This window comes from Hylobates moloch, unplaced genomic scaffold, assembly GCF_009828535.3.
Source record: "Hylobates moloch isolate HMO894 unplaced genomic scaffold, HMol_V3 SCAFFOLD_6, whole genome shotgun sequence".
Lineage (NCBI taxonomy): Eukaryota > Metazoa > Chordata > Mammalia > Primates > Hylobatidae > Hylobates > Hylobates moloch.
In genome coordinates, this window is record NW_026652281.1 from 154,888,031 (window position 1) to 154,915,304 (window position 27,274).

At 49.7% G+C, this 27,274-nt stretch overlaps 1 protein-coding gene across 1 annotated transcript in view; it reads right to left on the minus strand.

Moving 5' to 3' along the window:
* COL23A1 (collagen type XXIII alpha 1 chain) overlaps nucleotides 1-27,274 on the minus strand; it is a 325,129-nt gene that overhangs the window by 55,043 nt on the left and 242,812 nt on the right. Inside the window, exon 3 of the mRNA XM_058440198.1 lies at nucleotides 19,799-19,843. Within this exon, the coding sequence (XP_058296181.1) occupies nucleotides 19,799-19,843 (45 nt within the window). The remainder of the gene's footprint in view (nucleotides 1-19,798; nucleotides 19,844-27,274) is intronic.

Sequence of the window (27,274 nt, forward strand, 5' to 3'; positions counted from 1 at the left end):
CCAGGAGGCGGAGCTTGCAGTGAGCCGAGATCGCGCCACTGCACTCCAGCCTGGGCGACAGAGCGAGACTCCGTCTCAAAAAAAAAAAAAAAAAAAGAACGAGGGAGGAGAGAGGAGCAGGGAGGTCTGGCATGGGGCAGCTGGCAGGATTCCAGCTGGAGGGACGAGGGGCAAGGGGCTGGGATCCATGGATCTGAAGGCTGGAGATGGAAGGGTTGTGGGGGTCAGGGAGAGGGAATGGGCTGGAATTTGTGAACTGAGAATTTGTGGATGCTGCATTTATATCGGGCAAGACCTCCGGAGGGAGAGGCTGTGGTCAGAGGAGGCCAAGCCTATCAGAGGAAAGGAGGCCACGGAGTCCAGAGGCCAGGCTGTGTAAGGGGCTTCTATGTGGCTATCAGGATTCATAGGAATTCACCCAGAAGTACTGTGGGAGAGAGGGCTGGTGACCCAGGGGCTGGAACCGACTAGCAATGAGGTGGGTGCACCTGGGATCAGAGATGGCTTCAAGAATGACACCCCGTCACCACCCCAGTCTCCCATTCTGGGGCCAGGGTCATATTTCTCAAAATGCAGATCTGATCCTGACACTTCCCTCCTCACTGTCTTGTTCCTAAGACAAAGGCCCGAACCCAGTGGTGCCTTCCACGTGGTGATCTGCCTCCCCAGATCACTACCGAGCTCCCTCCCCAGTGCCCCACACCTGAGCCTCTGGAAACAGTAGGGGGAGATGTGTTATAACCACTAGTTATCACGAAAAAATGAAATTAGATCCCTGCCTCAGCATCAACCAGGATGAATTCCAAAAGGATCAATGATTTTACATGTTAAGAAAACCATAAAAATCCTAGAAGAAAATGTGAGAACATTCCTTTCTAGCCTTGGAGAGGGCAGACTTTTCCAGCTATGGTTCATAATCCAGAAGCCATAAAAGAGAGGATCCGATCCAACCACAGAAACCCAAAAAATGTCTGCAAGGCAAAAAGTCTTGGAAGCAAAGTCAAAGGCCAACCTAGGCCGTGTGCGGTGGCTCATGCCTATAATCCCAGCACTTTGGGAGGCTGAGGCAGGCAGATCACTTGAGGTCAGGAGTTTGAGATCAGCCTGGCCAACATGGTGAAACCCTGTCTTTATTAAAAATACAACAAAACAAAACAAAACAAAAAACTAAAAAACCAATTAGCCGGGTGTGCTGGCGTGTGCTTGTGATCCCAGTTACTCGGGAGGCTGAGGCAGGACAATTGCTTGAACCTGGGAGGCAGAGGTTGCAGTGGGCCGAGATCACACCACTGCACTCCAGCCTCGGTGACAGAGTGAGACTCTGGCTCAAAAACAAAGCCAACCTAGGAAACATATATCTAACTCATGTCACAAAGGCTAGATATTTTGACATACAAACATTCCTACAAAACATCTCTCAAAACATCAGCAACCTAGTAGAAACAAGATATCCAAAGATATGAATGAAGAGATCACAGAACAGAAAATACAAATAGCCCTGAAATATCTGGATTATGAACGAGGATTAACTTTTGTAGCTACAAGTGCTAATCTTCATTCATAATAAAAGAAATGAAGGTTAAAATCACAATATCAGATTAAAAAATTAAAAAAATCTCATGACCTACTGTGTGAAGGGCAATGAGGACAGTCACCTCACACACTGGTGAGAGGATAAATTGGAACCTTCTCTCTAGAGAGTGATCTGGCAATACTTACTAAGATTTAAAATGCATGTGCCAATTGCTACAGCAATTATCCTCCTAGAAATGTATTCTGCAGCTATGTTAACACATATGTAAAAGGATGGGGTATAAAAACAGTCCTCATCACAGAAGTGTTGAGATAGTAAAAGTATTAGAAATGGCACAGATGGAACTGATTAAATAGAGGATGGGTGCAGCTGCAAATGGAATACTATGCAGCCATGAAAAAAGGTAATGTTCGTAAGTTCTGACATGGAACTATCTCCAGGGTGTATTGCTGCATTTTAAAAGGGTATAGAATGGCACGTAGTAAAAATGATCTGCAGACTTCTGTTTGTATAAACAGGGCATCTCTAGGTGTGGGTGCAAGGAAGTGGTCATCAGGGTTGCTTCTGAGTAGGGGGGCCGAATGGCCAGAGGGCAGGGAGACTGACCTCTCACCCTGGGCTCTTTCACACCATTGGATATTTGTGTATAGCTCACTGAGTCAAAAGCGTCAACACCCTTGAACCTGACAGTGGCTGGAGAAAGCTCTGTCTTTGTCTGCTCCTCCCAGCTTTTGCTGCCTTTCGTCACACTCATGTCCAAGCTGCCTCCAGGGAAGCTCAGGCTGGGATTATTATTCTGAGAGCCTGAGGTCCTGAGAGCAGAGCACTGGGGACTGGCGTGAGGTGCAGCCCAGATGAGACGAAGGAGGGGCTGTAAGAGTAACCATCACTCCCTCGCTGAGCACTCCTCATGCACCGGCAGCTCCACTGAATGCATTCCCCAGACCATTTCATGTAACCCCTGCTGCAACCTCACTAGGTGCATTTTACAGATGAGGAAACTGAGGCCCAGAAAGGCTACCATGCCCAGGGTCATGTCCTCTTCTGACCTGGGGCAGACAGAGGTGAGATACGCACTTCATGACCCCCGTGGATCCCACGCAGGGGCTGCTGGGAAGGCACTTTCATCCGTGGTACGACCCAGGCCCCCTTTCTCGGCCACGTCATTTTTCTTCCTACCACAGAAAGAGCTCTAATGTGTACTGAGCTTCCCCAGAGGTCCCCAGGAGGGTGTGTGGTGTGTCTGAATCACCCGGCTGGTGAGGCAGTAGTCCAGCCAGAGGCAGTCCCGTAGGACCCTAAACCCATGGCACCATCCATGGTCTCCAGAGGGGGTGGCAGAGTGGGAATGGCAGCATTCCGGAGACTGATCTCATTGCTCGTGGGACAGGCCACCTCAAGCTCATCTACAAGACTTTAAAACACACTGCCCACCACTTCTCTTGGGCCCTACTGGCACCATGTCACCAGGCTATCATTGCTTCATGCCAGCAGCAGCGTCACAGCCTCCTAATCCGACTCCTTCTCCTGGGCACCCAGCCCCACCAGCCAAAGGGGCGTTCACAAAATGCCCAATCCCTTTCCAGGGCTTCCCACGGCACATGGAATGAAATCCCAACTCCTGGCCCAGCCTTCCTGCATGGCCCAGTCCTTGCCAGTCTCCAGTGCCCTTGGGCACGGTGCTCTGCTCCACCCTTCCCTCTCAGTTCCCCAAGCTGCCAGCTCCCTTCAGCCTTAGACATTCACATCGGCTGTGTTCCTGCAGCCGGCATGGCATAGCTCCATTGCCACTGCCTTGGACAAACCTTCCACAACTGTGACATCCAAAGATGTCAAAGACCAGGCCAGGCATGGTGGCTCATGCCTGTAATCCCAGCACTTTGGGAGGCGGAGGTGGGTGGATCGCCTGAGGTCAGGAGTTCAAGACCAGCCTGGCCAACATGGCAAAAACCCGTCTATACTAAAACAAATATTAGCTGGATGTGGTGGCGGGCATCTGTAATCCCAGCTACTCAGGAGGCTGAGGCAGAAGAATCGCTTGAACCTCGGAGGCAGATGTTGCAATGAGCCGAGATCAGGCCACTGCACTCCAGCCTGGGCAACAGAGTGAGACTCTGTCTCAAAAAAACAGACAAAAAACAGAGATGTCAAAGACAAAGATGTCTCCTCACCCTTCCCCCATTGGTTTCCATCATCTTTTCCTGGTTATTTCCTTCCACGCACTGTTGCCATCGGTAGTGGTTATTTACTTGTGGGTCGAGGACTGTTTCTGTCAGCCCCCGGCAAGGCACTTCCCTAAGAGGGACCACATCCCTGGGATCACATCTGTCCAGTTCATGCTGTCGCCTTGCTGCCCAGATCGGAGCTGGGCAGGCACAAGCACTGAGTCAGCATATGCCGAATGGATGAGGGCTGAAAAGGGCAAGGGCGCTGGAGGCCGTCGCATCTTCGGAGCCCTCTGCACTTGACTTCTTGTACTAGGTTTGTACCGTGGCTGCCACAGCCTCTGGAGATGGACCGTACGGCCTGCAGCAAGCTGGGCATCCAAGAGCGATGGATGCGACAGAGGGGTTGGTCCAGGCCAGCCAGGGGTTCCTGCTTAGAAAGTGAGCTGGCTGCAGGGCTTCCAGGTGACCACGTGGTGGTGCCCCGAGGCCCAGCCCTTCTGCGCACGGCCTTCAAACACGTGTTCCACTGACTTTGCTGTCAGGAATGTGGGAGCAATTCAGTAAGAGCCAGATGACCTGGGAAATAAGTGAAAGCATCTGATGAAGTAGAAGGTTTGATGATTCTGGGGCCTCTTAGGCTGAATGGATGTGGCCCAAGAGAGTTCCTCAAACTGGGAACCTTGCCCATTCACACCTCGGCGTTAAGAGCAGGTGGGCAAGCTGCTTGCTGTGTTACCAGGTAAGCAGAGGTGCGTGGTGGTCTTGAGAGCCCCCGATGCCCACCTTCAGCTCTTAGCCCCCCTGGGAACAGTCATGTCTCCAGTGTTTCCCAAAGGGTGTGTCCAGCCTTCATGAAATGCAAACAGGGAGGAGTATTTCCCATAGCCTGGCAGGGGCCAGGCCCACACACCAGGAGGTGAGGGCTGGCTTCAGTGGCGTGAGGCTGCCAGGGTCACTGTCCCTGCCCCACACCTGCTCCTGTTGCCCCTGGACTCCTCACTTCCCCTCTGCCTGTGACCTGCTCTCCCTGGTCCTGACTCAGCCTCTCTTCCTCTCCCATTCAGCCAGCTCAGGTAAGATGCTGTGCGCTGGCTCCCAGCTCTCAGAAGCCTGAACCCACCCCCAGAATAAAGACAACAACCTTCAGGGACTTTTCCCCAAAGGAGCAGAGTGGGCCAGGCTAGTCTCCAACTCCTGACCTCAAGCGATTCACCTGCATTGGCCTCCTAAAGTGCTAGGATTACAGGTGTGAGCCACCACGCCCGGCCTCATTTTCTAGTTGTTAAGATGGGAAATTAGGCTATTGATTTGCCTCTAAAATCCTTACAATAAAACATAGAAATAAATCTTCACGGTTTTGAGTTAGGTAATTGTTTCTTAGATATGACACCAAAAGCACAAATTACAGAAGAAAAAATTGATAGATTGGACTTCACCAAAATTAAACTGGGGAAAAATGAAATTATATATGTATCTCAAACCAAATATAAAAAATCAATTCCATATAGATTAAGGATTCAAAAGTAAAAAGTAAAAATTCAGAAAAAATATGAAAGAGTATCTTTTTTCACTCGAGGTTGGCAAAAATTTATTTTTTCTTCAACTTTTAAGTTCAGGGGCACATGTGCCAGATGTAGATTCTTAGAATATTCTATACATGAGATCATGCCATCTGCAAATAGAGATAGTTTTACTTCTTTTCCCATATTAATGTCTTTAATGTCTCCTTTTTGCTTAATTGTCCTGGCTAAAGCCTTCAACACAATGTTAAACAGAAGTAGCAGGAGTGAACATCCATAGCAGGAGTGAACAGAAGTAGCAGGAGTATCAGTTCCTGATATTAGGGGTAAACCATTCAGTCTTTCACCTTTAAGTATGCTATTAGTTAGTTGTGGGTTTTTCATAGATGCCCTTTATCAAGTTGAGGAAGGTTTTTTTAAATCCTTGATTTGTTGAGTGGATTTTTATTTACTTATTTAATGATGGAGTCTTGCTCTGTCACCCAGGCTGGAGTGCAATGGCGTGATCTCAGCTCACTGCAACTTTGCCTCCCAGGTTCAAGTGATTCTCCTGCCTTGGCCTCCCAAGCAGCTATGACTACAGGCAGGGACCATCACACCCAGCTAATTTTTGTATTTTTAGTAGAGACGGGGTTTCACCATGTTGGCCAGGCTGGTCTCGAACTCTTGACCTCAAGTGATTTGCCCGCCTTGGCCTCCCAAAGTGCTGGGATTACAAAGTGAGCCATTGTGCCTAGCCTGAGTCGGCTTTTTTAAATAATGAAAAGTTGTGGATTTCATCAAATGCTTTATCTGCATTTACTGAGACGATCATGTGGTTTTATCTCTTATACAATAATATGATGTACTGCATTGATTGATTTTGGGTGTTAAACCAACATTGCATTTTTGGGTTAAATCCCACTTGGTTTATAATTCTTTTGCTGGATTCCTTTGCTTGTATTGTTGAGGACTTTTATGTCTGTGTTCATAAAAGACATTGGTCTATAGTTTCTTTTTTTGTGATGTCTTTGTCTAGTTTTGGTATCAGAGTTAATCTTGCTTCAGAATGAGTTGAGAAGTGTTCTCTCCATTTCTATTTTTTAAAGGGTTTGTGAAAGTTTGTTATTAATTCTTCTTTAAGTGTTTTTTAGAATTCATCAGTGAAGCCATCTGATTCTGGGCTTTTCTTTGTAGGAAGTTTTTCGATCACTGATTGAATCTTTCTCTTTGTTACAGGTCTATTCAGATGTTTGACTTCTTCTTGAGTCAGTTTTGGCAGCTGTGTCTTTCTAGGAATGTGTCCATTTCACCTTTGCTATCTAATTTGTAGGCATACAATTGTTACTAGTGTTTCCTTTTAATCCTTTTTGTTTTTTCCTAGCTGCGGTATCCAGGCAGCTTGGGCCTGCTTTGAACACCCTAATTTTTTCAAAGTAATTCCATTATTCCTTCCTTTTTGTTTTTTTAAGGTTGCTAGTGATGTACCTTCCTTTCAGCCCTGATTTTGGTAATTTGAGACGTCACTGTTTTTCTTGGTCAGTCTAGTTAAAGGTTTGTCAGTTTTGTTGATCTTCTCAAAGAATCAACGTTTGGTTTTGTTGATTTTCTCTACTGTTTTTCTATTTTCCATTTCATTTCTTTCTACCCTGATTTTATGATTGTTTTCCTGTTGCTTGCTTTGGGTTAAGTTTGCTCTTATTTTTCTAGTTTCTTTTATTTTTTCATTTTTATTTATTTATTTGAGACCGAGACTGGCTCTGTCACCCAGGCTGGAGTGCAGTGGCACGATCTCAGCTCTTACTGCAACCTCTGCCTCCGGGGTTCAAGCGATTCTCCTGCCTCAGCCTCCCGAGTAGCTGGGATTACAGGCGCGCACCACCACACCCAGCTAATTTTTGTATTATTAGTAGAGGGGGGGTTTCACCATGTTGACCAGGTTGGTCTAGAACTCCTGACCTCAGATGATCCGCCCGCCTCGGCCTCCCAAAGTGCTGGGATTGCAGGCATAAGCCACCGTGCCTGGCTACTCTCCTTCAATTTTCTTTTTTCTTTTCTTTTCTTTTGAGATGGAGTCTTGCTCTGTTGCCCAGGCTGGAGTGCAGTGGTGCGATCTCGGCTCACTGCAACCTCCGCCCCTCCAGGTTTAAGCAATTCTCTGCCTCAGCCTCCGGAGTAGCTGGGATTACAGGCGCGTGCATGCCACCATGCCCAGCTAATTTTTTGTATTTTTTTTTTTTTTTTTTTAGTAGAGACCATCTTGGCCAGGCTGGTCTTGAACTCCTGACCTTGTGATCCACCCGCCTTGGCCTCCCAAAGTGCTGGCATTACAAGCATGAGCCACCACGCCCGGCCTCAATTTTCAAAGATGGTTTTGTCAGGTATAGATTTCTTTGTTTTTTTGTTTTTCTTTTCTTTTTTTTTTTATTATACTTTAGGGTTTTAGGGTACTTGTGCACAATATGCAGGTTTGTTACATATGTATCCATGTGCCATGTTGATTTCCTGCACCCATTAACTCGTCATATAGCATTAGGTGTATCTCCTAATGCTGTCCCTCCCCCTTCCCCCCACCCCACAACAGTCCCCAGAGTGTGATGTTCCCCTTCCTGTGTCCATGAGTTCTCATTGTTCAATTCCCACCTATGAGTGAGAACATGCAGTGTTTGGTTTTTTGTCCTTGCGATAGTTTACTGAGAATGATGTTTTCCAGTTTCATCCATGTCCCTACAAAGGACACGAACTCATCATTTTTTATGGCTGCATAGTATTCCATGGTGTATATGTGCCACATTTTCTTAATCCAGTCTATCGTTGTTGGACATTTGGATTGGTTCCAACTCTTTGCTATTGTGAATAGTGCCGCAATAAACATACGTGTGCATGTGTCTTTATAGCAGCATGATTTATAGTCCTTTGGGTATATACCCAGTAATGGGATGGCTGGGTCAAATGGTATTTCTAGTTCGAGATCCCTGAGGAATCGCCACACTGACTTCCACAATGGTTGAACTAGTTTACAGTCCCACCAACAGTGTAAAAGTGTTCCTATTTCTCCACATCCTCTCCAGCACCTGTTGTTTCCTGATTTTTTAATGATGGCCATTCTAACTGGTGTGAGATGGTATCTCACTGTGGTTTTGATTTGCATTTCTCTGATGGCCAGTGATGATGAGCATTTCTTCATGTGTTTTCTGGCTGCATAAATGTCTTCTTTTGAGAAGTGTCTGTTCATGTCCTTTGCCCACTTTTTGATGGGGTTGTTTGTTTTTTTCTTGTAAATTTGTTTGAGTTCATTGTAGATTCTGGATATTAGCCCTTTGTCAGATGAGTAGGTTGCAAAAATTTTCTCCCATTCTGTAGGTTGCCTGTTCACTCTGATGATAGTTTCTTTTGCTGTGCAGAAGCTCTTTAGTTTAATGAGATCCCATTTGTCAATTTTGGCTTTTGTTGCCATTGCTTTTGGTGTTTTAGACATGAAGTCCTTGCCCACGCCTATGTCCTGAATGGTATTGCCTAGGTTTTCTTGTAGGATTTTAATGGTTTTAGGTCTAACATATAAGTCTTTAATCCATCTTGAATTAATTTTTGTATAAGGTGTAAGGAAGGGATCCAGTTGCAGCTTTCTACATATGGCTAGCCAGTTTTCCCAGCACCATTTATTAAATAGGGAATCCTTTCCCCATTTCTTGTTTTTGTCAGGTTTGTCAAAGATCAGATAGTTGTAGATATGCGGCATCATTTCTGAGGGCTCTGTTCTGTTCCATTGATCTATGTCTCTGTTGTGGTACCAGTACCATGCTGTTTTGGTTACTGTAGCCTTGTAGTATAGTTTAAAGTCAGGTAGCGTGATGCCTCCAGCTTTGTTCTTTTGGCTTAGGATTGACTTGGCGATGCGGGCTCTTTTCTGGTTCCATATGAACTTTAAAGTAGTTTTTTCCAATTCTGTGAAGAAAGTCATTGGTAGCTTGATGGGGATGGCATTGAATCTATAAATTACCTTGGGCAGTATGGCCATTTTCACCATATTGATTCTTCCAACCCATGAGCATGGAATGTTCTTCCATTTGTTTGTATCCTCTTTGATTTCATTGAGCAGTGGTTTGTAGTTCTCCTTGAAGAGGTCCTTCACATCCCTTGTAAGTTGGATTCCTAGGTATTTTATTCTCTTTGAAGCAATTGTGAATGGGAGTTCACTCATGATTTGGCTCTCTGTTTGTCTGTTATTGGTGTACAAGAATGCTTGTGATTTTTGTACATTAATTTTGTATCCTGAGACTTTGCTGAAGTTGCTAATCAGCTTAAGGAGATTTTGGGCTGAGACAATGGGGTTTTCTAGATAAACAATCATGTCATCTGCAAACAGGGACAATTTGACTTCCTCTTTTCCTAATTGAATACCCTTTATTTCCTTCTCCTGCCTGATTGCTCTGGCCAGAACTTCCAGCACTATGTTGAATAGGAGTGGTGAGAGAGGGCATCCCTGTCTTGTGCCAGTTTTCGGAGGGAATGCTTCCAGTTTTTGCCCATTCAGTATGATATTGGCTGTGGGTTTGTCATAGATAGCTCTTATTATTTTGAGATACGTCCCATCAATACCTAATTTATTGAGAGTTTTTAGCATGAAGGGCTGTTGAATTTTGTCAAAGGCCTTTTCTGCATCTATTGAGATAATCATGTGGTTTTTGTCTTTGGTTCTGTTTATATGCTGGATTACATTTATTGATTTGCGTATGTTGAACCAGCCTTGCATCCCAGGGATGAAGCCCACTTGATTATGGTGGATAAGCTTTTTGATGTGCTGCTGGATTCGGTTTGCCAGTATTTTATTGAGGATTTTTGCATCAATGTTCATCAAGGATATTGGTCTGAAATTCTCTTTTTTGGTTATGTCTCTGCCAGGTTTTGGTATCAGGACGATGCTGGCTTCATAAAATGTGTTAGGGAGGATTCCCTCTTTTTCTATCGATTGGAATAGTTTCAGAAGGAATGGTACCAGTTCCTCCTTGTACCTCTGGTAGAATTCAGCTGTGAATCCATCAGGTCCTGGACTCTTTTTGGTTGGTAAGCTATTGATTATTGCCACAATTTCAGAACCTGTTATTGGTCTATTCAGAGATTCAACTTCTTCCTGGTTTAGTCTTGGGAGGGTGTATTTGTCGAGGAATTTATCCATGTCTTCTAGATTTTCTAGTTTATTTGCATAGAGGTGTTTGTAGTATTCTCTGATGGTAGATTGTATTTCTGTGGGATCGGTGGTGATATCCCCTTTTTCGTTTTTTATTGCATCTATTTGATTCTTCTCTCTTTTCTTCTTTATTAGTCTTGCTAGCGGTCTATCAATTTTGTTGATCTTTTCAAAAAACCAGCTCCTGGATTCATTAATTTTTTGAAGGGTTTTTTGTGTCTCTATTTCCTTCAGTTCTGCTCTGATTTTAGTGATTTCTAGCCTTCTGCTAGCTTTTGAATGTGTTTGCTCTTGCTTTTCTAGTTCTTTTAATTGTGATGTTAGGGTGTCAATTTTGGATCTTTCCTGCTTTCTCTTGTGGGCATTTAGTGCTATAAATTTCCCTCTACACACTGCTTTGAATGTGTCCCAGAGATTCTGGTATGTTGTGTCTTTGTTCTCGTTGGTTTCAAAGAACATCTTTATTTCTGCCTTCATTTCATTATGTACCCAATAGTCATTCAGGAGCAGGTTGTTCAGTTTCCATGTAGTTGAGCGGTTTTGAGTGAGTTTCTTAATCCTGAGTTCTAGTTTGATTGCACTGTGGTCTGAGAGACAGTTTGTTATAATTTCTGTTCTTTTACATTTGCTGAGGAGAGCTTTACTTCCAACTATGTGGTCAATTTTGGAATAGGTGTGGTGTGGTGCTGAAAAAAATGTATATTCTGTTGACTTGGGGTGGAGAGTTCTGTAGATGTCTATTAGGTCCACTTTATGTAGAGCTGAGTTCAATTCCTGGATATCCTTGTTAACTTTCTGTCTCGTCGATCTGTCTAATGTTGACAGTGGGGTGTTAAAATCTCCCATTATTATTGTGTGGGAGTTTAAGTCCCTTTGTAGGTCACTGAGGACTTGCTTTATGAATCTGGGTGCTCCTGTGTTGGGTGCATATATATTTAGGATAGTTAGCTCTTCTTGTTGAATTGATCCCTTTACCATTATGTAATGGCCTTCTTTGTCTCTTTTGATCTTTGTTGGTTTAAAGTCTATTTTATCAGAGACTAGGATTGCAACCCCTGCCTTTTTTTGTTTTGTTTTGCTTGATAGAACTTCCTCCATCCCTTTATTTTGAGTCTATGTGTGTCTCTGCACGTGAGATGGGTTTCCTGAATACAGCACACTGATGGGTCCTGACTCCTTATCCAGTTTGCCAATCTGTGTCTTTTGATTGCAGCATTTAGCCCATTTACATTTAAAGTTAATATTGTTATGTGTGAATCTGATCCTGTCATTATGATGTTAGTTGGTTATTTTGCTCGTTAGTTGCTGCAGTTTCTTCCTAGCCTCGATGGTCTTTACAATTTGGCGTGTTTTTGCAGTGGCTGGTACTGGTTGTTCCTTTCCATGTTTAGTGCTTCCTTCAGGATGATGACAAAATCACTCAGCGTTTGCTTGTTTGTAAAGTATTTTATTTCTCCTTCACTTATGAAGCTTAGTTTGGCGGGATAGGAAATTCTGGGTTGAAAATTCTTTTCTTTAAGAATGTTGAATATCAGCCTCCACTCTCTCCTGGCTTGTAGAGTTTCTGCCGAGAGATCAGCTGTTAGTCTGATGGGCTTCCCTTTGTGGGTAACCCGACCTTTCTCTCTGGCTGCCCTTAACATTTTTTCCTTCATTTCAACTTTGGTGAATCTGACAATTATGTGTCTTGGAGTTGCTCTTCTCAAGGAGTATCTTTGTGGCGTTCTCTGTATTTCCTGAATCTGAATGTTGGCCTGCCTTGCTAGATTGGGGAAGTTCTCCTGGATAATATCTTGCAGAGTGTTTTCCAACTTGGTTCCATTCTCCCCATCATTTTCAGGTACACCAATCATACGTAAGTTTGGTCTTTTCACATAGTCCCAAATTTCTTGGAGGCTTTGTTCATTTCTTTTTATTCTTTTTTCTCTAAACTTCCCTTCTCTCTTCATTTCATTCATTTCATCTTCCATCAGCGATACCCTTTCTTCCAGTTGATCGCATCTGCTACTGAGGCTTCTGCAATCTTCGCGTAGTTCTTGAAACTTGGCTTTCAGCTCCATCAGCTCCTTTAAGCCCTTCTCTCCATTGGTTATTCTAGTTATCCATTCTTCTAATTTTTTTTCAAAGTTTTTAACTTCTTTGCTATTGTTTTGAATTTCCTCTCGTAGCTCAGAGTAGTTTGATCGTCTGAAGCCTTCTTCTCTCAACTCGTCAAAGTCATCCTCCATCCAGCTTTGTTCCGTTGCTGGTGAGGAACTGCGTTCCTTTGGAGGAGGAGAGGTGCTCTGTTTTTTAGAGTTTCCAGTTTTATTACTCTGTTTTTTCCCCATTTTTGTGGTTTTATCTACTTTTTGTCTTTGATGATGGTGATGTACAGATGGATTTTTGGTGTGGATGTCCTTTCTGTTTGTTAGTTTTCCTTCTACCAGACAGGACCCTCAGCTGCAGGTCTGTTGGAGTTTACTAGAGGTCTACTCCAGACCCTGTTTGGCTGGGTGTCAGCAGCGGTGGCTGCAGAACAGCGGATTTTCGTGAGACCACAAATGCAGCTGTCTGATAGTTCCTCTGGAAGTTTTGTCTCAGAGGAGTACCCAGCCGAGTGAGGTGTCAGTCTGTCCCTACTGGGGGGGTGCCTCCCAGTTAGGCTGCTCAGGGGTGAGGGACCCACTTTAGGAGGCAGTCTGTCCGTTCTCAGATCTCCAGCTGCGTGCTGGGAGAACCACTACTCTCTTCAAAGCTGTCAGTCAGACAGGGACATTTAAGTCTGTGGAGGTTCTTGCTGAGTTTTTGTTTGTCTGTGCCCTGCCCCCAGAGGTGGAGCCTACAGAGGCAGGCAGGCCTCCTTGAGCTGTGGTGGGCTCCACCCAGTTCAAGCTTCCTGGCTGCTTTGTTTACCTAAGCAAGCCAGGGCAATGGCGGGCGCCCCTCCCCCAGCCTCGCTGCCGCCTTGCAGCTTGATCTCAGACTGCTGTGCTAGCAATCAGTGAGACTCCGTGGGCAGAGGACCCTCCGAGCCAGGTGCGGGACACAATCTCCTAGTGTGCCGTTTTCCAGGCCCGTTGGAGAAGCGCAGTATTAGGATGGGACTGACCCGATATTCCAGGTGCCGTCTGTTTCCCCTTTCTTTGACTAGGAAAGGGAACTCCCTGACCCCTTGCACTTCCCGAGTGAGGCAATGCCTCGCCCTGCTTCGGCTCGCGCACAGTGCGCTTCACTGACTGTCCTGCACCCGCTGTTAGGCACTCCCTAGTGAGATGAAACCGGTACCTCAAGCAGAAATGCAGAAATCACCCGTCTTCTGTGTCGCTGGGGCTGGGAGCTGGAGACTGGAGCTGTTCCTATTCGGCCATCTTGGCTCCACCCCTCAGATTTCTTTGTTGATAGTTTTTTTCCTTTTATCACTTATTGAATATGTCATCCTACTGCTGTTTGGGTTTCATGGTTTCTGATGAGAAACCAGCTGTTATTATTATTGAGCATCCCTTTTCTGTGATACTCTCATGATGTTTCAAGATTCTTTTTTTCTTTTGAGACAGAGTCTCACTGTGTTGTCCAGGCTGGAGTGCAGTGGCATGATCTTGGCTCACTATAACTTCCGCCTCTCAGGTTCAAGAGATTCAAGCAATTCTCGTGCCTCAGCCTCCTGAGTAGCTGGGACTACAGGCAGGTGCCACCATGCCTGGCTAGCTTTTGTATTTTATTATTATTATTTTTTTAGTAGAGACGGGATTTCACCATGTTGGCCAGGCTGGTCTTGAACTCCTGATCTCATGTGATCTTCCTGCCTTGGCCTCCCAAAGTGCTGGGATTACAAGTGTGAGCCACCATGCCTGGCCAAGATTCATTTTTTTTGCTTTTAGCAATGCAACTATGATGTGCTTAGGTATGTATCTCTTTGAGTTTATCATCCTTGGAGTTTGTTGAGCTTCTTAGATGTGTAGATTAATGGTTTTCTTCAAAATTAAGAAGATTTGGCAATTTTTTTCAAATATTCCTTTGTTTCTTTCTCTCTCTCCTCTCCTTCTAGGACTACCATTATGTGTGATTGGACACTTGATAGTGTCTTTGAGGCTCTGTTCATTTTCCTTCATTCTTTTCTCCTTCTGTTCCGTAGGCTGGATAATATCAATTGACCTATGTGCAAGTTTGCTGATTCTTTCTTCTGTCGGCCCAAATCTACTGTCGAAGCCCTCTACTGAATTTTTCATTTCAGTTATGGTACTTTGCACCTCCAGAATTTTTATTTCGTTCTTTTAAAAATATTTTTTATCTGTTTATTGATATTCTCCATTTAGAGGGACATGATTCTCATGCTTTATTTCTTCAAACATGGTTTCCTGTAGTTTTTTGAACATATGTATAATAACCAATACTACATCTCTGTCTAGCAAGTACATCTGCGTTTCCTCAGGGATCATTTCTATGGACTGTACTTTTTCCTTTTCTACTGCCCTACTTTCCTGTCTTCTAATTTTTTTTTTTGTTAAAAATTGGACATTTAAACTAATCTAATGTGGCTACTCTGGAAATGAGATCCCTCTTCTCCTTTCCAGGATTTGTTGTTGTTGCTGCTTATTGTTGTTGCTCTCCGTTGAGGGCCTTTCCTGGACTAATTCTTTAAAGTGTTTCTTTTTTGTCATGTGCAGCTACTGAATTCTCTGCTTGTTTAGCTTAGTCGTCAGGTTAGACAGAGATTTCCTTGAATGCCTTGATCCAAAGTCTCCCACTCTGTGCCGGTGGGCTCTCTGTGCGCTGGAGCCCAGCTTCAATGCTGCATCTCTGTGTGCGCTGGAACGCAGCTTCAATGCTGCATCTCTGTGTGCGCTGGAGCCAGCTTCAATGCTCCGCCTCTGTGTGCGCTGGAACACAGCTTCAATGCTGCACCTCTGTGTGCGCTGGAGCCCAGCTTCAATGCTGCATCTCTGTGTGCGCTGGAGCCAGCTTCAATGCTCCGCCTCTGTGTGCGCTGGAACACAGCTTCAATGCTGCACCTCTGTGTGCGCTGGAACGCAGCTTCAACGCTCCGCCTCTGTGTGCGCTGGAACGCAGTTTCAGTGCTGCACCTCTGTGTGCGCTGGGGCACAGCTTCAATGCTCCACCACATTACAACTCTGCCTTTGTCTTCATTTCCCGCTTGAACAATCTCAAAGTCAGCCAGAGGTGAGAGACTGGGGCTCTAAGACAGGTTTTTAATGGACATGTACATAGCCCTGCACATGCATGTGCCTTCCAGATACCCTAGAAAAAGCCAGAGCTTTTCAAAGCTCCTTTGAACATCTCATTCCCTATATTTTCATTGTAAGTTTTCAAGTCATCCACTGGTGTTATCACCTCAAACAGCTTCAATGTTCAAAAATTGCTGCTTATTATTTTTGTTAAGCATCCTGGGGACAGGGCTCTTCCTTCTAAGCAAGCTGTGCATAGGTCACTTAAAGACAAGCCTTGGGTATGGTGCTTTTCCATGGAGCTGCCAGACAAGTCACATAGTGACAATTCTCTGGGAATGAGCATTTGCAAGCTTCAAACCTGTTCTGCTTCCTCCAGTGGCTGCTAGTTTTCACAACAAGTACTGTGGTTGTGACACTGCTGTTTTTTTTTCCCCTGACAGTCTAGCTCTGTTGCCCAGGCTGGAGTGCAGTGGTGCAGTCTCAGCTCACTGCAACCTCTGCCTCCTGGGTTCAAGCGATTCTTGTGCCTCAACCTCTTTGTAGCTGGGACTACAGGTATGCACCACCATGCCTGGCTAATTTTTGTATTTTTAGTAGAGATGGGGTTTTACCATGTTGGCCAGGCTGGTCTCAAACTCCTGGTCTACCCGCCTCGGCCTCCCAAAGTGCTGGGATTACATGTGTGCGCCATGCACGGTTTTTAAAGCTGGTTTTTAAGGCTACCATGAGCTTGAGAGAGGAGAAAATTAAAATGCTACAAATCTTACTGTTCTTATTAATAGCAGGATTCAGATATTTCCTGAATAAACATTTCTTGGGCTGTGGCAAAACTTCTGTTCGTTTCCAGAGTTCTGAAAAGGTCAGTCTTCCCCCCTTGTTTTTGTTCCTTTATGGAGGAGATCTTCAGAGGTCCTCACTCCACCATTCCAGAAGTACTTCTTCCACCGGATTTTTAGAAAGAGTTTCTCGGGGTCAGGGCAGATAAAAGACTCTAGCACGGAAACTATTGCCTGAAGGCTAGCAGCTGCGGAGACCTGCTAAGTGCCTCCGTTTCTCTCTGCAGGTTTGTGTAGGCACTGGCCAAGCAGTCTCCTAACTGTGTTCTTCATTTGCCTGCAAGGGCCTCTTTCTCTCTCCCTTCTCTCCTCCTTCCCATCAATAAGCATTTATGGACCATCTCCTGAGTGGGGGCCTAGCCCAGCCCCTGCCCTGAGGAGCCCATGCTTTGGTGGAGACGCAGGACAACTCTGCAGACCAGGCCAACACCCCAGGGGTGGGAAGCGCTGAGATGGAGGGAGGTGTCTAGGGCTGCGGAAGCAGGGGAGCGTGACGGTCACTCTTGGGGATAGGAGGGTCTGGGAGGAGAGAGTATCCTGCCCAAGGCCCTTAGAAAGAAAGAGGACCCCAGAGTACAGGCACAGTTCTGGGATTCTCCAGCTAAGAAGCCAGCCAGGGGAAGGTGGAAAATCCATTCCATTTCAGAGACACAGAAACACTGCAGGACTGTGGGGCTCCTACTGGGAGCTAGGGAGGCTCCTGCCCTGAAGGCGGGCAGGATCACCCTACCTGCAGGTCTGCAGCGGCCTCAGGAAGGCATCCCAGCCAGGCACTGCCCTACCCGAAAGAGCCTTTCTCTGTGGGTGCGGTGGCTCACGCCTACAATCCCAGCGCTTTGGGAGGCCAAGGCAGGAGGATCACTTGAGGCCAGGAGTTCGAGACCAGCCTGGCCAACATGGTGAAATCCCCCCTTCTCGACTAAAAATACAAAAATTAGCTGGGCATGGTGACGTGTGCCTGTAATCCAGCTACCGAGGTGGCTGAGGCACGAGAATCGCTTGAATCTGGGAAGCAGAGGCTGCTGTGAGCTGAGATTGTGCCACTGCACTCCAGCCTGAGTGACAGAGCGACTCTGTCTCAAAAAAAAAAAAGAAAAAAAGTCTTTCTCCCAAGGGATGCAGGAAAAAGGCCTCCTTATACAAGGGAAGGCATGAAAGCCAGGATGTACATATGTGTGTAACTATCTAGAAATAAACTCAAGGCCCAGCCAAGGCCAATCAGAGAGGCACATCTGTTCTGTGCAGCTCACTCTGTTTTTGGATAGGCAGACAACCGGGACACCACACTGGAAAAACAACGAGGCGGAGGGATCCTGCCTACCCCTTGGCCAGCAGCTGGCCTCTGGCAAGGTACTGTACCCCTTGGAGCCTCAGTTTCCTCATCAGCAAGTGGGTATAATAACATATTCTTATCTTGCAGTGCTCTGAGGATCGCATGAGATAAAGGACTTGAAAGAACCCAGCACAGGGCCAGGGACCCAGTGAGTCTGTCTTTCCTTGACTTTGAGGTTGTTTTAAACTTGAGTCATAAGTTAAATGGATTTTGGAGTAAGCTGAATAATATCATACTTTGTCCTAAAAAAATGACTCTGTGTTCCTCATCTCCTTCCAAAAAGCATGTCAGGAACTTACAATAAAAGGCAATAAAACCCTTTACGAGGGTAGAAAATAAGAACTGAGTAATAAAGTGTGTATTTGGCAGGGTCTGGGGTGATTACACACAGAAGCCAGGCTAAAGGAAGCTCCAGCCATTGAACTCAAAACAGGTTTCAGCTTCCAGAAGTCAAGGCAGAAAGAGACAGGAAGGGTGCTTCTTGCCGGTGAGCGCTAAGGAGTGTATCTGGAGGGCCCCTGCGTAAGGAATTCGATGCTGCAAACCCAGTGGAACAAGGAGGCAGACAGCCTGCGCCCAGCTCCAGGGAGAAGAGTCTGAGGCCTGGAGAGAAGCTGCCACTGCCTCCCCTTCCTCTTGGTGCTGAGCCGGCCTGGCTTTGTCACCACGGCCACCTTGTGAAGTTGCGTAGGGGCTGGGCATTCATTCGTTCGCTGTTCTGTGCATTTACATGCCTGGGGGCTGCCTGTGCTGAGTGTGGGGCGATATCTCTTGGACAAAACCATTAGAGGTTTTTTTGGAGGAGGTGCTTGAGCTAGGCTTGAAGGACAAAGGGTAATGATCTTGGGATGGGAGTCCAGGTAGAGGAGGCGATGTTCTGGGTGCGGGAAGACATAAGAGTGAAGGCTCAGAAGCTGGAGGGCCCTGGACATCCACAGTGAGGCTGGAGGTGGAGACATGGCGTGGGGGGTGATGAGAGCTGCAGGAGGCCACGGCAGTGACAAGAGAGAAGAGGACACGGGTCCGAGACCTGGAGGAGGAGGCTCATGGGGACTTGGTGTAGGCAGGGAAGGGATTGAGGATGCAGCCAGGTGTCTACACAGGGCAGCAGGTGGCTAGATGCCTCCTCCCTGCGATGGGGAAGCCCAGGGAAGAAAGCTGGGGAGATGCTGGCTTCGGCAGGGCAATGTCCAACCTGGGGGACCTGGAGGAGAGGATGTGGCTGGAGGCAGGGAGAGGACATGGTCAGCATCACAGGAGTGGGAGACTGTGGGAGAGAGGAGAGGAGAGGGCTAAGGGAGATTCATTCATGGGGCAGGTGGGTCCTATAAGAATGGCAAAGGAGCCAGGGTCACAGATGAGGGAGGAAGCGCAGCTGAGACAGCTGGGACTGCCCGGCATGGGGGAGTGGCCAAGGGTGGGGAATCCAGAAAGAGAAAGGCAGCAAAGCATCCAGTGTGGCTATCAGAGGTCAGCGTGACTTTAGCCAAGACGATGTCAGAGGGGCTTAGGGAAGAGTCCCTGGGCGAAGGGGGCAATCTGCTGGGGACTGGGTAGGGGGAGTTCTGGCTGAAGCAGAGACAGCAGGAAGGAAGGGTGGTGAATACAGGTGCCTCTGCGGGCTGCAGGGAAGGGAGGTGGGGGAGTCTCCTCCTGGTGGCTCTGCCAAGGAAGGACAGGCCACATCTGGGGAGGGATGAAACTCACAGGAGAACCTGGTTGTGCTGAAGGACCCATGGGGGAGGGCGTGGCTGGCGGAGTCATCACCTTCTGCCTCAGAGAGAGGGGGCTGCTCTGGAGTGGGAGACTAGGGGCCAACAATGAGATTCAGGGGATGGCTGGGGGCAGAGGGGACAGTTCTGGACTTGTGAATGCCAAGAAGCCCGGGAAAGGCAGTACCGGGTGCTGCGGCCTCAGGAAACAGCAGCTGGACTTGGAAGGGGGAGAAGCACCTGCCCAGGGCCAAGGCATGACTCAGGGTGGGGAGCAGGTGGTCAGGCCCTGCAGCCAGAGCCCGGGGCCACGGTGGCTTCCAAGCCTTGTCTTAGGAGCTGAGAAAACCTGGGACTCACCAGGGTCGCCTCTTCTCCCAGGCTTGCCGCGCCGTCCAGGGGGCCCTAGACAGGAAAACAAGAATGCATTCACTGAGAAGGGAAGCCAGTGGACTTGGCTGCGTGGCGTATGCCCCACCCACCGGCCCATCCGCTCGCAACAGCTTTCTGGGAGTGGCCTGCCCGAGGGGGTCTGCTGGCTGTGAAGGGGAGATGCGTGGGGAGAAACCCCTTCCTTCTGCCACTACCTCGCCTGTTCCGCCAACCCCCCTCTCCAGGTGGCCGCATCCCTCATGCCCCACGCACCCATTCTGTCATTCAATCATTGGCTCACTTAGTCATTCCTAAGCCCTCCCCTAATCACAAAGATTCCCACGGGAGGCTCCTGAGGCAGACGCGTTTGCAGCTGAGAAACTTCAGACTTAGAAGTAAGGGTGGGTTATCTTAGGAAAGCCCTGACAAATGCTTCTTCATATTCACTAAAGTAAAACAACAAAGCCAACACAACAAAGAGGCCGTCACGGCCCCCGCAGTGCCCAAATTCAGTCGTGACAGGCACTACGCGATCCGCCTGCAGTCTCCACCACTAGCTGGGGCCTCCAGCTCCTCCTACCCCAGAGCCAGGGAGCTGCTCAGACGCCTTCTGGGCTTCCTGTCCACATTTGTCCTCCATCTGCGCACTGTAAGTCCTTCTGAATTTATAGTGCAGACCCCCCGACCTCTGCCTCTGGCCCTCTGCCCACGTCAGACCCTGAGACCAGGGTGACCTCAACGCTGAAGGAGACGCTTTGGCTCTGGCTGTGGGAGCAGAGGTCTGAGGCCTCCCTCTCCCTCCCCTCACCTCTGTGGCGCTCACTGCCATCCTTCCTGGCGCCCCTTCTCGCCCCTGTTTCAGTGAAGTTGGGTGCAGGTACAAGATTGCAATGTGTAAATGGCATTTGATACGTCTTGCTCACCCACTGCATGCCAGGCTCTGGGCTGGGCCTGGAGGCGACGGTGGGACAGGTTGTGACCCTATGACAAGGCATTGCCCTTCCTGCAAAAGCCAACCTCAAACCCCCTCAAGAATTTCCAGAACAACCACGAAGGAGATGCAGGAGACTGGCCCCGATCGAGTCTGTGGCAGGATGGAAAAATGAGTGTGTGTGTGTGTGTGTCTGTGTGCATGTGTCTGTGTGTGTCTCTATGTATGTATTTGTGTGCATGTGTACATCTGTGTTTGTGTCTGTGTTTCTGTGTGTGTGTCTGTGTATGTATGTTTGTGTCTGTGTGTCTTGTGGGAGGTGCTTCCCAACTTTTGTTAAGGGAAGGAGAGGAGGGAGGGCCAGTCTCTCTCTGAGAAACAGCGACAGGGAAGAGATCCCTTCAGGTGGAGAGGGGCCCTCAGTGCTACGCGACACGCCAAAAGCTTTGCAGGCCCAGGGATGAGGCGAGAATGAATTTCTTGCCAGCCTCAGTGACCGGGGACTTGAGGTGAGGATGGTTAAACAAAACTTAAAAATGAAAAACATGTTACTTCTTGCTCCCCTGAGTTTTAAGGGCAAAAGCGCATGCCAGGGATGTAGCCCTCGGTTTTCTCCCATCCTGGACTCAGACCCTGAATCTGGGGTTTATGCTGGAATTGCCAGGGGCTGTGTTGAGCTAGTGAGGCTAGGATTCTGGGACCCTCAGAACAGACAACAGCTCCTCATACTGTGTGGGTTTACAGCTTATGAGGCACCTCCAGGCCCACGCTTCCTGCGACACCCACACTGTACAGCCAATTACCTTCCTATCTCCACGTGCTTGTCCCACCAGCATCTCGACCCGTTGTGGCCCAAACACCTGCCTTGGTCTCCTCCCCAGTGCCCTGTGCGGGGCTGATGGTGACTGGGAACCTCTGGAGCCAGTCACACCGGATGACTGGCCCTGGTTATTAACTAAGCCCCAGGTTTGGGGGGCAGGTCAGCACCTTCGGGGACCCTTTCCTCCTCTCTGGGCCTGTTTTCAACGAGAGCAAGGTGTGGGAACGGGAACCCCCCGGCACACGCAGCACCACGTTCCTCTGGCTGCAGGAGGAAGAAGGCCCAGTGGCCACCCACAAAGCTTCAGGGCTCTTGCCAGGCCTCAGGTTGTGCTCGGCTCAGCGAAGCTGCTGGCCCTGGGCAGAGTGTGGGGACATGGCAGGAAAGGGGCCATGAGTGGGGGAAGTAGCCAGACTCTGCTAGATCCGAAGCACTGCAGCACTGTGCCTTCCTGATGGGAATCACTGGGTATGACCAGGAAGCTCTCCGTCTGGGTAACTGAAGCCAGATGAGGACATTTGCCTGCGTTGGGGCGGCTGAACTAATGGATTTGTCTGGTGGCTCTCCTGGGTGGCATGGTTAGGCAGAGGCTGATGGGGAGGGGTGCTGGCAGGGTGGGCGGCTGCCCAGGCAGGGTAGGGTGCCTGCCTCCCAGGGTCACTGGGTGATGCTCCCTGCAGGCCTGGAGCTGGGCAGGACTGGGGTGTTGCTGAGCATACAGGGCCTGTGAGCCACAGGCCAGGCAGGCTGGATGTGACTGAAAGGGCCCTCGTGGAGGGAGAGAATGAAGCTGGTCTTGCACACCCCTGAGGGCTGATCCTAACCAGGCACAGTGCTAGGCGCGCCATGTGACCAACTTGCAGATGGACAAGCGGTCTACCCTTTATTCTGAGCTCTGTACCTAAATGTCTAACTCCACTGGGAGGCACCACTTCCAAACTCAAGCTCACCTCCCAACTTCCCACGCGCCCCGCCCCCCTTGTTACTTACCTGCAGGTCCCCGCAGCACCCAAGCAGTCATGCCAGAGACCCCCCCGGGCATCGTCCTGCCCCAGAGACCCCCCCGGGCCCAGAGACCCCCCCGGGCATCGTCCTGCCCCAGAGACCCCCCCGGGCATCGTCCTGCCCCAGAGACCCCCCCGGGCATCATCCTGCCCCAGCCCCCAACCTAGACCCCTTCCTTCTAGGCATCAGGCGAACGCTGCCCCTGCGCTTGGTCCCCCACTCTGCCACTCGCTCTTTCTGCCGTGCTCGATTCTCCCTCCTGGCACAAAGGAGCTCCTGCAGTATGTACTCTGCATCTCAGGCAGCTCTGTGTCCCCAACTCCCACCGCAGGACAGGACCAAGTGATGTTTGTTCAGGGGAGGAAGGAGAGAGAGAGAGAGGGAGGGAGGGAGAGAGAGAGGGAGGGAGGGAGGGAGGGAGAAGGGGACAGGCAGGGAGGCCTCAGGTCTCCTCACTGCTTCTGGGATTCCCCTGAAAAGACTGCAAGTCCAGCAAGCTCCAGGGCTTAGGAGTGACACAGGGCCACCTGGTCTGATGTGACGTGCCAGTGAGATAGGGAGTGCCTTCCACCCTTCCTTTCCTGGACTGTGAGAAGACAGGCGGTGAGGCCCCGGGAGAGGGCAAATGTGCGGGAGCGGGGCTCCCTGCTGACTGTGGGCTCCCACTCCACTGCTTTCACCAACAGAGAGGCCAGGCGGGCTTGGAGACTGGATTGCAGGAGCCGCAGGAGTCGGGGCAGGACAGATGGCCTTTCCTGAGCCTCTGGACTATCAGGTGCTGAGAGCCCACCACGGGCAGTGACCTGGGTTCAGCATCTACTGGGTGTCAAGCCAGCTGCTCACCCAGTGAGCATGAACTTGGGACCCTTTTCCTCCAGGACTCCCTGTGCCCACCCAGCAGGCTCACCTTCTGCCTCGCCAGTCCTCTGAAGAAGGTGCCAGTGTTCCCTGTACAGATGAGAACTCTGGGGCTAAGCCAGGTGAAGGGGCCCACCTAAGGCTGTGTTGCTAGAGCCTCCTGGAGCCCTTCACAGTCTGTGGCTCCCAAGTGCAAGGACAGTTGTGCCCCATATGCTGAGCCACCAGGCAGGCGGCCTTGGCGACCAGGGAGGCCGTTCCCCTGGGGCTGTGGTCCCTTTGCCGGGGCTGGCTGTGCCCCAGGGCATCTGGGCCTGGTGTGGAGCAGATTGCCCCGGCCCCTGGGAGAGCAGGGCCAGCTTGGCTGCAGCTAAGACCTGGCTCCAACAAGCAAAACCAGGCCTTTGGCCAGGTGGTTGGCCTCAGAGTTTTCCCTTGTTTCTTGTTTTTCTTCTTTTCTACAAGCAGAAGAACCTTTCCTGCTGCTGCCTGAGACTCAGACACTCAGGAAGGCACCGGGAGTCTGTCTTGATTGATCTGCTCATGTGGAGAAGGGGAAACTGAGGCTGCAAGGGATAGGACAGGTCTTGCCCAAGGATGCTGCTGGAAAACTTGTCCCAGCTGGAGGGTCTAGTGCTGAAAACCACCTTGGGCTGGGAGAAGGCCACTGTCCCCCACTCTGCGTGGGACCCACACGGCTCGGAGCTAGGGGCCGGCTGCTGGGGAACGACAGTATTTCACCGTGGATGCCAGCACGGTGGCATCTGCAAAACTTCCTTTCAGGGGCTGGGGCGAGGGGTGTGCCAGAGCAGGAGGGGAAGAATGTGACTGGTGGGGAAGCTGTGTCTTCTGAGCACCTTACTCAACCTCACTGAACCTCAGAGTTTCCAGCTCGGGAGGATAGAGGTTTGGGAGTGGTGGCAGCTAGACCTGCCTTGCGGAATCATGAACCAGATGAGCTGGCAGCAGACACACCAGCCTGGGGTACAAAAGGGGTGCTTCTTTGGGACCCCAAGAAATAACTGGCTGCAGGGGCCTCTGGGCCATCACAATGCAGGGCTTTAATGTAAGTGGGTTCTTTCCCTTGTGTGTGTGTGTGTGTGTGTGTGTCAGGGTCTCACTCTGTCACCCAGGCTGTAGTGGCGTGATCACAGTTCACTGCAGCTTCAAACGTCTGGGCTCGAGTGATCATCCCACCACGGCCTCCCAAAGTGTTGGGATTACAGGCCTGAGCCACCGCCTAACTGGTTTTTTTTTGTTTTTGAGACAGAGTCTCGCTCTGTTGCCCAGGTTGGAGTGCAGTGGTGTGATCTTGGCTCACCACAACCTCCGCCTCCCAGGTTCAAGCGACTCCTCTGCCTCGGCCTCCCGAGCTGCTGGGACCACAGGCACGTGCCACCACGCCTGGCTAATTTTTGTATTTTTAGTAGGGACCGGGTTTCACCATGTTGGCCAGGCTGGTCTCGAACCCCTGACCTCAGGTGATCCACCCGCCTAGGCCTCCCACAGTGCTGGGATTACAGGTATGAGCCATGGCGCCCAGCTCGCATAACTGGTTCTTATGAGTCCCCAGGTGGGTGAAGCTGGAGACACAGTGACTCCACCTCAGCAACGCTGCAGGCAAGTTCGAGGTGCAGAGGCTGAAGGAGCCCTTGACTGCACCCTAGAGCAAAGTGCAAGGGCAGCCCCGTGGGAAGCCGGGAGCTTTTCCGTGTCCCTAATCACTGCCTGTCTGTGAACCTGGGGATGAGAATGCAGAGGCTGAGCTCTCTGGGCATGAGGTTTCTCAATGAAATTTCGGGGTGCCAGGTCTAGCACAGGCCAGCGAGGGCTCCAGCTCGTTGCCCAGTGACTCTGGATGTCTGAGAGCAGCATTAGCACAGTAAACAACCCCAGGGAGGCCTACGGCTTTCTCAGCACTGTTCGAGGCCAGACAAAATGAAACCATTTCTAACTCATAAAAATCTCATCTCTGGTTGGGGTGGAGAACTCACGCCATTGATCAACTCCAAAGGGGGGCCTCGAACCCCAACAGGCTTCCTCTGAGGCCTGAGCAGCAAGGATGTGGCTCTCTAAGTGGTTACCCCCACCCAGCCCTCCAGGCACCTCCCTCCCCGAGGACGTCTCCTCCAGCAACGACTGTCTTATCAAGGTCCCTTCATAAGCCTGCAGCCACCCCGCCTCAGCCGCACTGGGGACAGCCTGCCCAGGCCTCTCCCTCTCGCCCTACTGGCCTGGCTGCTTCCTGTGGGCTCCTGACTGGTTGCTCCGTCCTCAGTCCAACCCTGGTCCTCCCTTCGGCCAGCCCCTGAGAACAGGGGGTCCATGGAATCCACACAACAGTCTGTAAAGTGCTTTCATTTCTCTCTACTCTTTTCTTCCTACAGATCAGGGGAACTGAGGCCCAGAGAAGTCAAGAATTACTACCAGGCACAACAGCCAAAAGGTGGAAGCAACCCAAACGTCCACGGACAGGAGAATGAGCAAACAAAACGTGCACTGATACAGCGGGATGTGAGTCAGCCCGGGAGAGGAAGGAGTTCCTGGCACACGCTGCAGTACGATGGGCCTGGAGGACGTCACGCGACGGGAAGCAAGCCAGATACAGAAAGACAAATACGGAATGATTCCACTTCTGGAGGCTCCTGCAGTCGCCAGATTCAGAGGGGCAGAAGGTGGAATGGTGGGTGCCGTCGGTGGGCTGGGCTAGGGGAGGCGAGACTGGGAAGGTGGTGTTTTGTGGGCCCAGAGACTCCATTTTGCAACATGAAAAGAGTTCTGGAGAGGGATGGTGGTGGTGGCGGTTGCGTGACAATGTGAACATACTTAATGCCGCTCAAGTGTACGCTTAAGGATGGTTAAGATGGGAAGTGTTATGGTATGTGTATTTTATCGCAATTAAAGAAAACGAAACGAACACCCCGGGGGTCTCAGCTACGCCTGAACGAGGTGTGAGCCAGGTCGTCCTGATGGAGACTGTGGGGATGCTGCTGGCAGCCACACAGCCACAGCAGTGTCCCGTGTGTGGAGCCCGGCACTGTGGAGTCACAGAGGGTGGCATCCCCAAGGTCACACAGTGGGGAAATGACAGAACTGGGATTGGAACCCGGGTCTGTGTGACTTCGGAGTCTGTCCCCTGACCATCTGTGTGTGATTTCCACCGAGACCATGGCCAAGTTTTTCTCATCCCACCACGTGTCAAGTGTCCCTTCAGACCTGGTCCTTCTCAACACCACTGGAAGCCCCTTTATATGACCCTCTTCCCAGAACTTTGGGAGGAAGTGGGGTGAGATGGCCTGAACCCTCCCAGACTTTCAGTCTGCAGCTCTATGAGATTGCTGGGGCTTCAGCGCCATCAGGGGGTGCGCCTTGAGCAGAGAAGGCAGGCGAGATCCCTGGATAAGAGCTTCCGAGACCAGATCACTAAAACATCTCCCCAGACCATTTCATTTGTTTTACAAGTCTCAGACCAACCTCAGAGCTGAAAACTGCCCAACAAGGGAGCGTTCTCTCTGCACATTCCCAGCTCGGCCTCGCAAAGTCCTCTGTCCCTTGGAGGAGTGGAGGAGTAGGTGTGTCCCGGTGGGTGTCTCTAAGGCGGGTCTGGGGACCCTAGTGCTCCTGGAGGGGACACTGAGACCCGGAGAGGCTGTCCAGCTTGCTGTGGTTCAGCCAGTGCTGCGGGCACTGTGGTCCTCTAGGAATTAAAATCACGGCCTCTTGCTCAACAAATACAGTTCATTCCGAAGCTGCTTATGTCCCCCCAGAGTCATCTTCCACCATCCATCATGCTGAACCGGGAGCCGAACAGCGCTGGGTCCTGCTGCTTGTGGGAAGGTCCTGAAGCCGT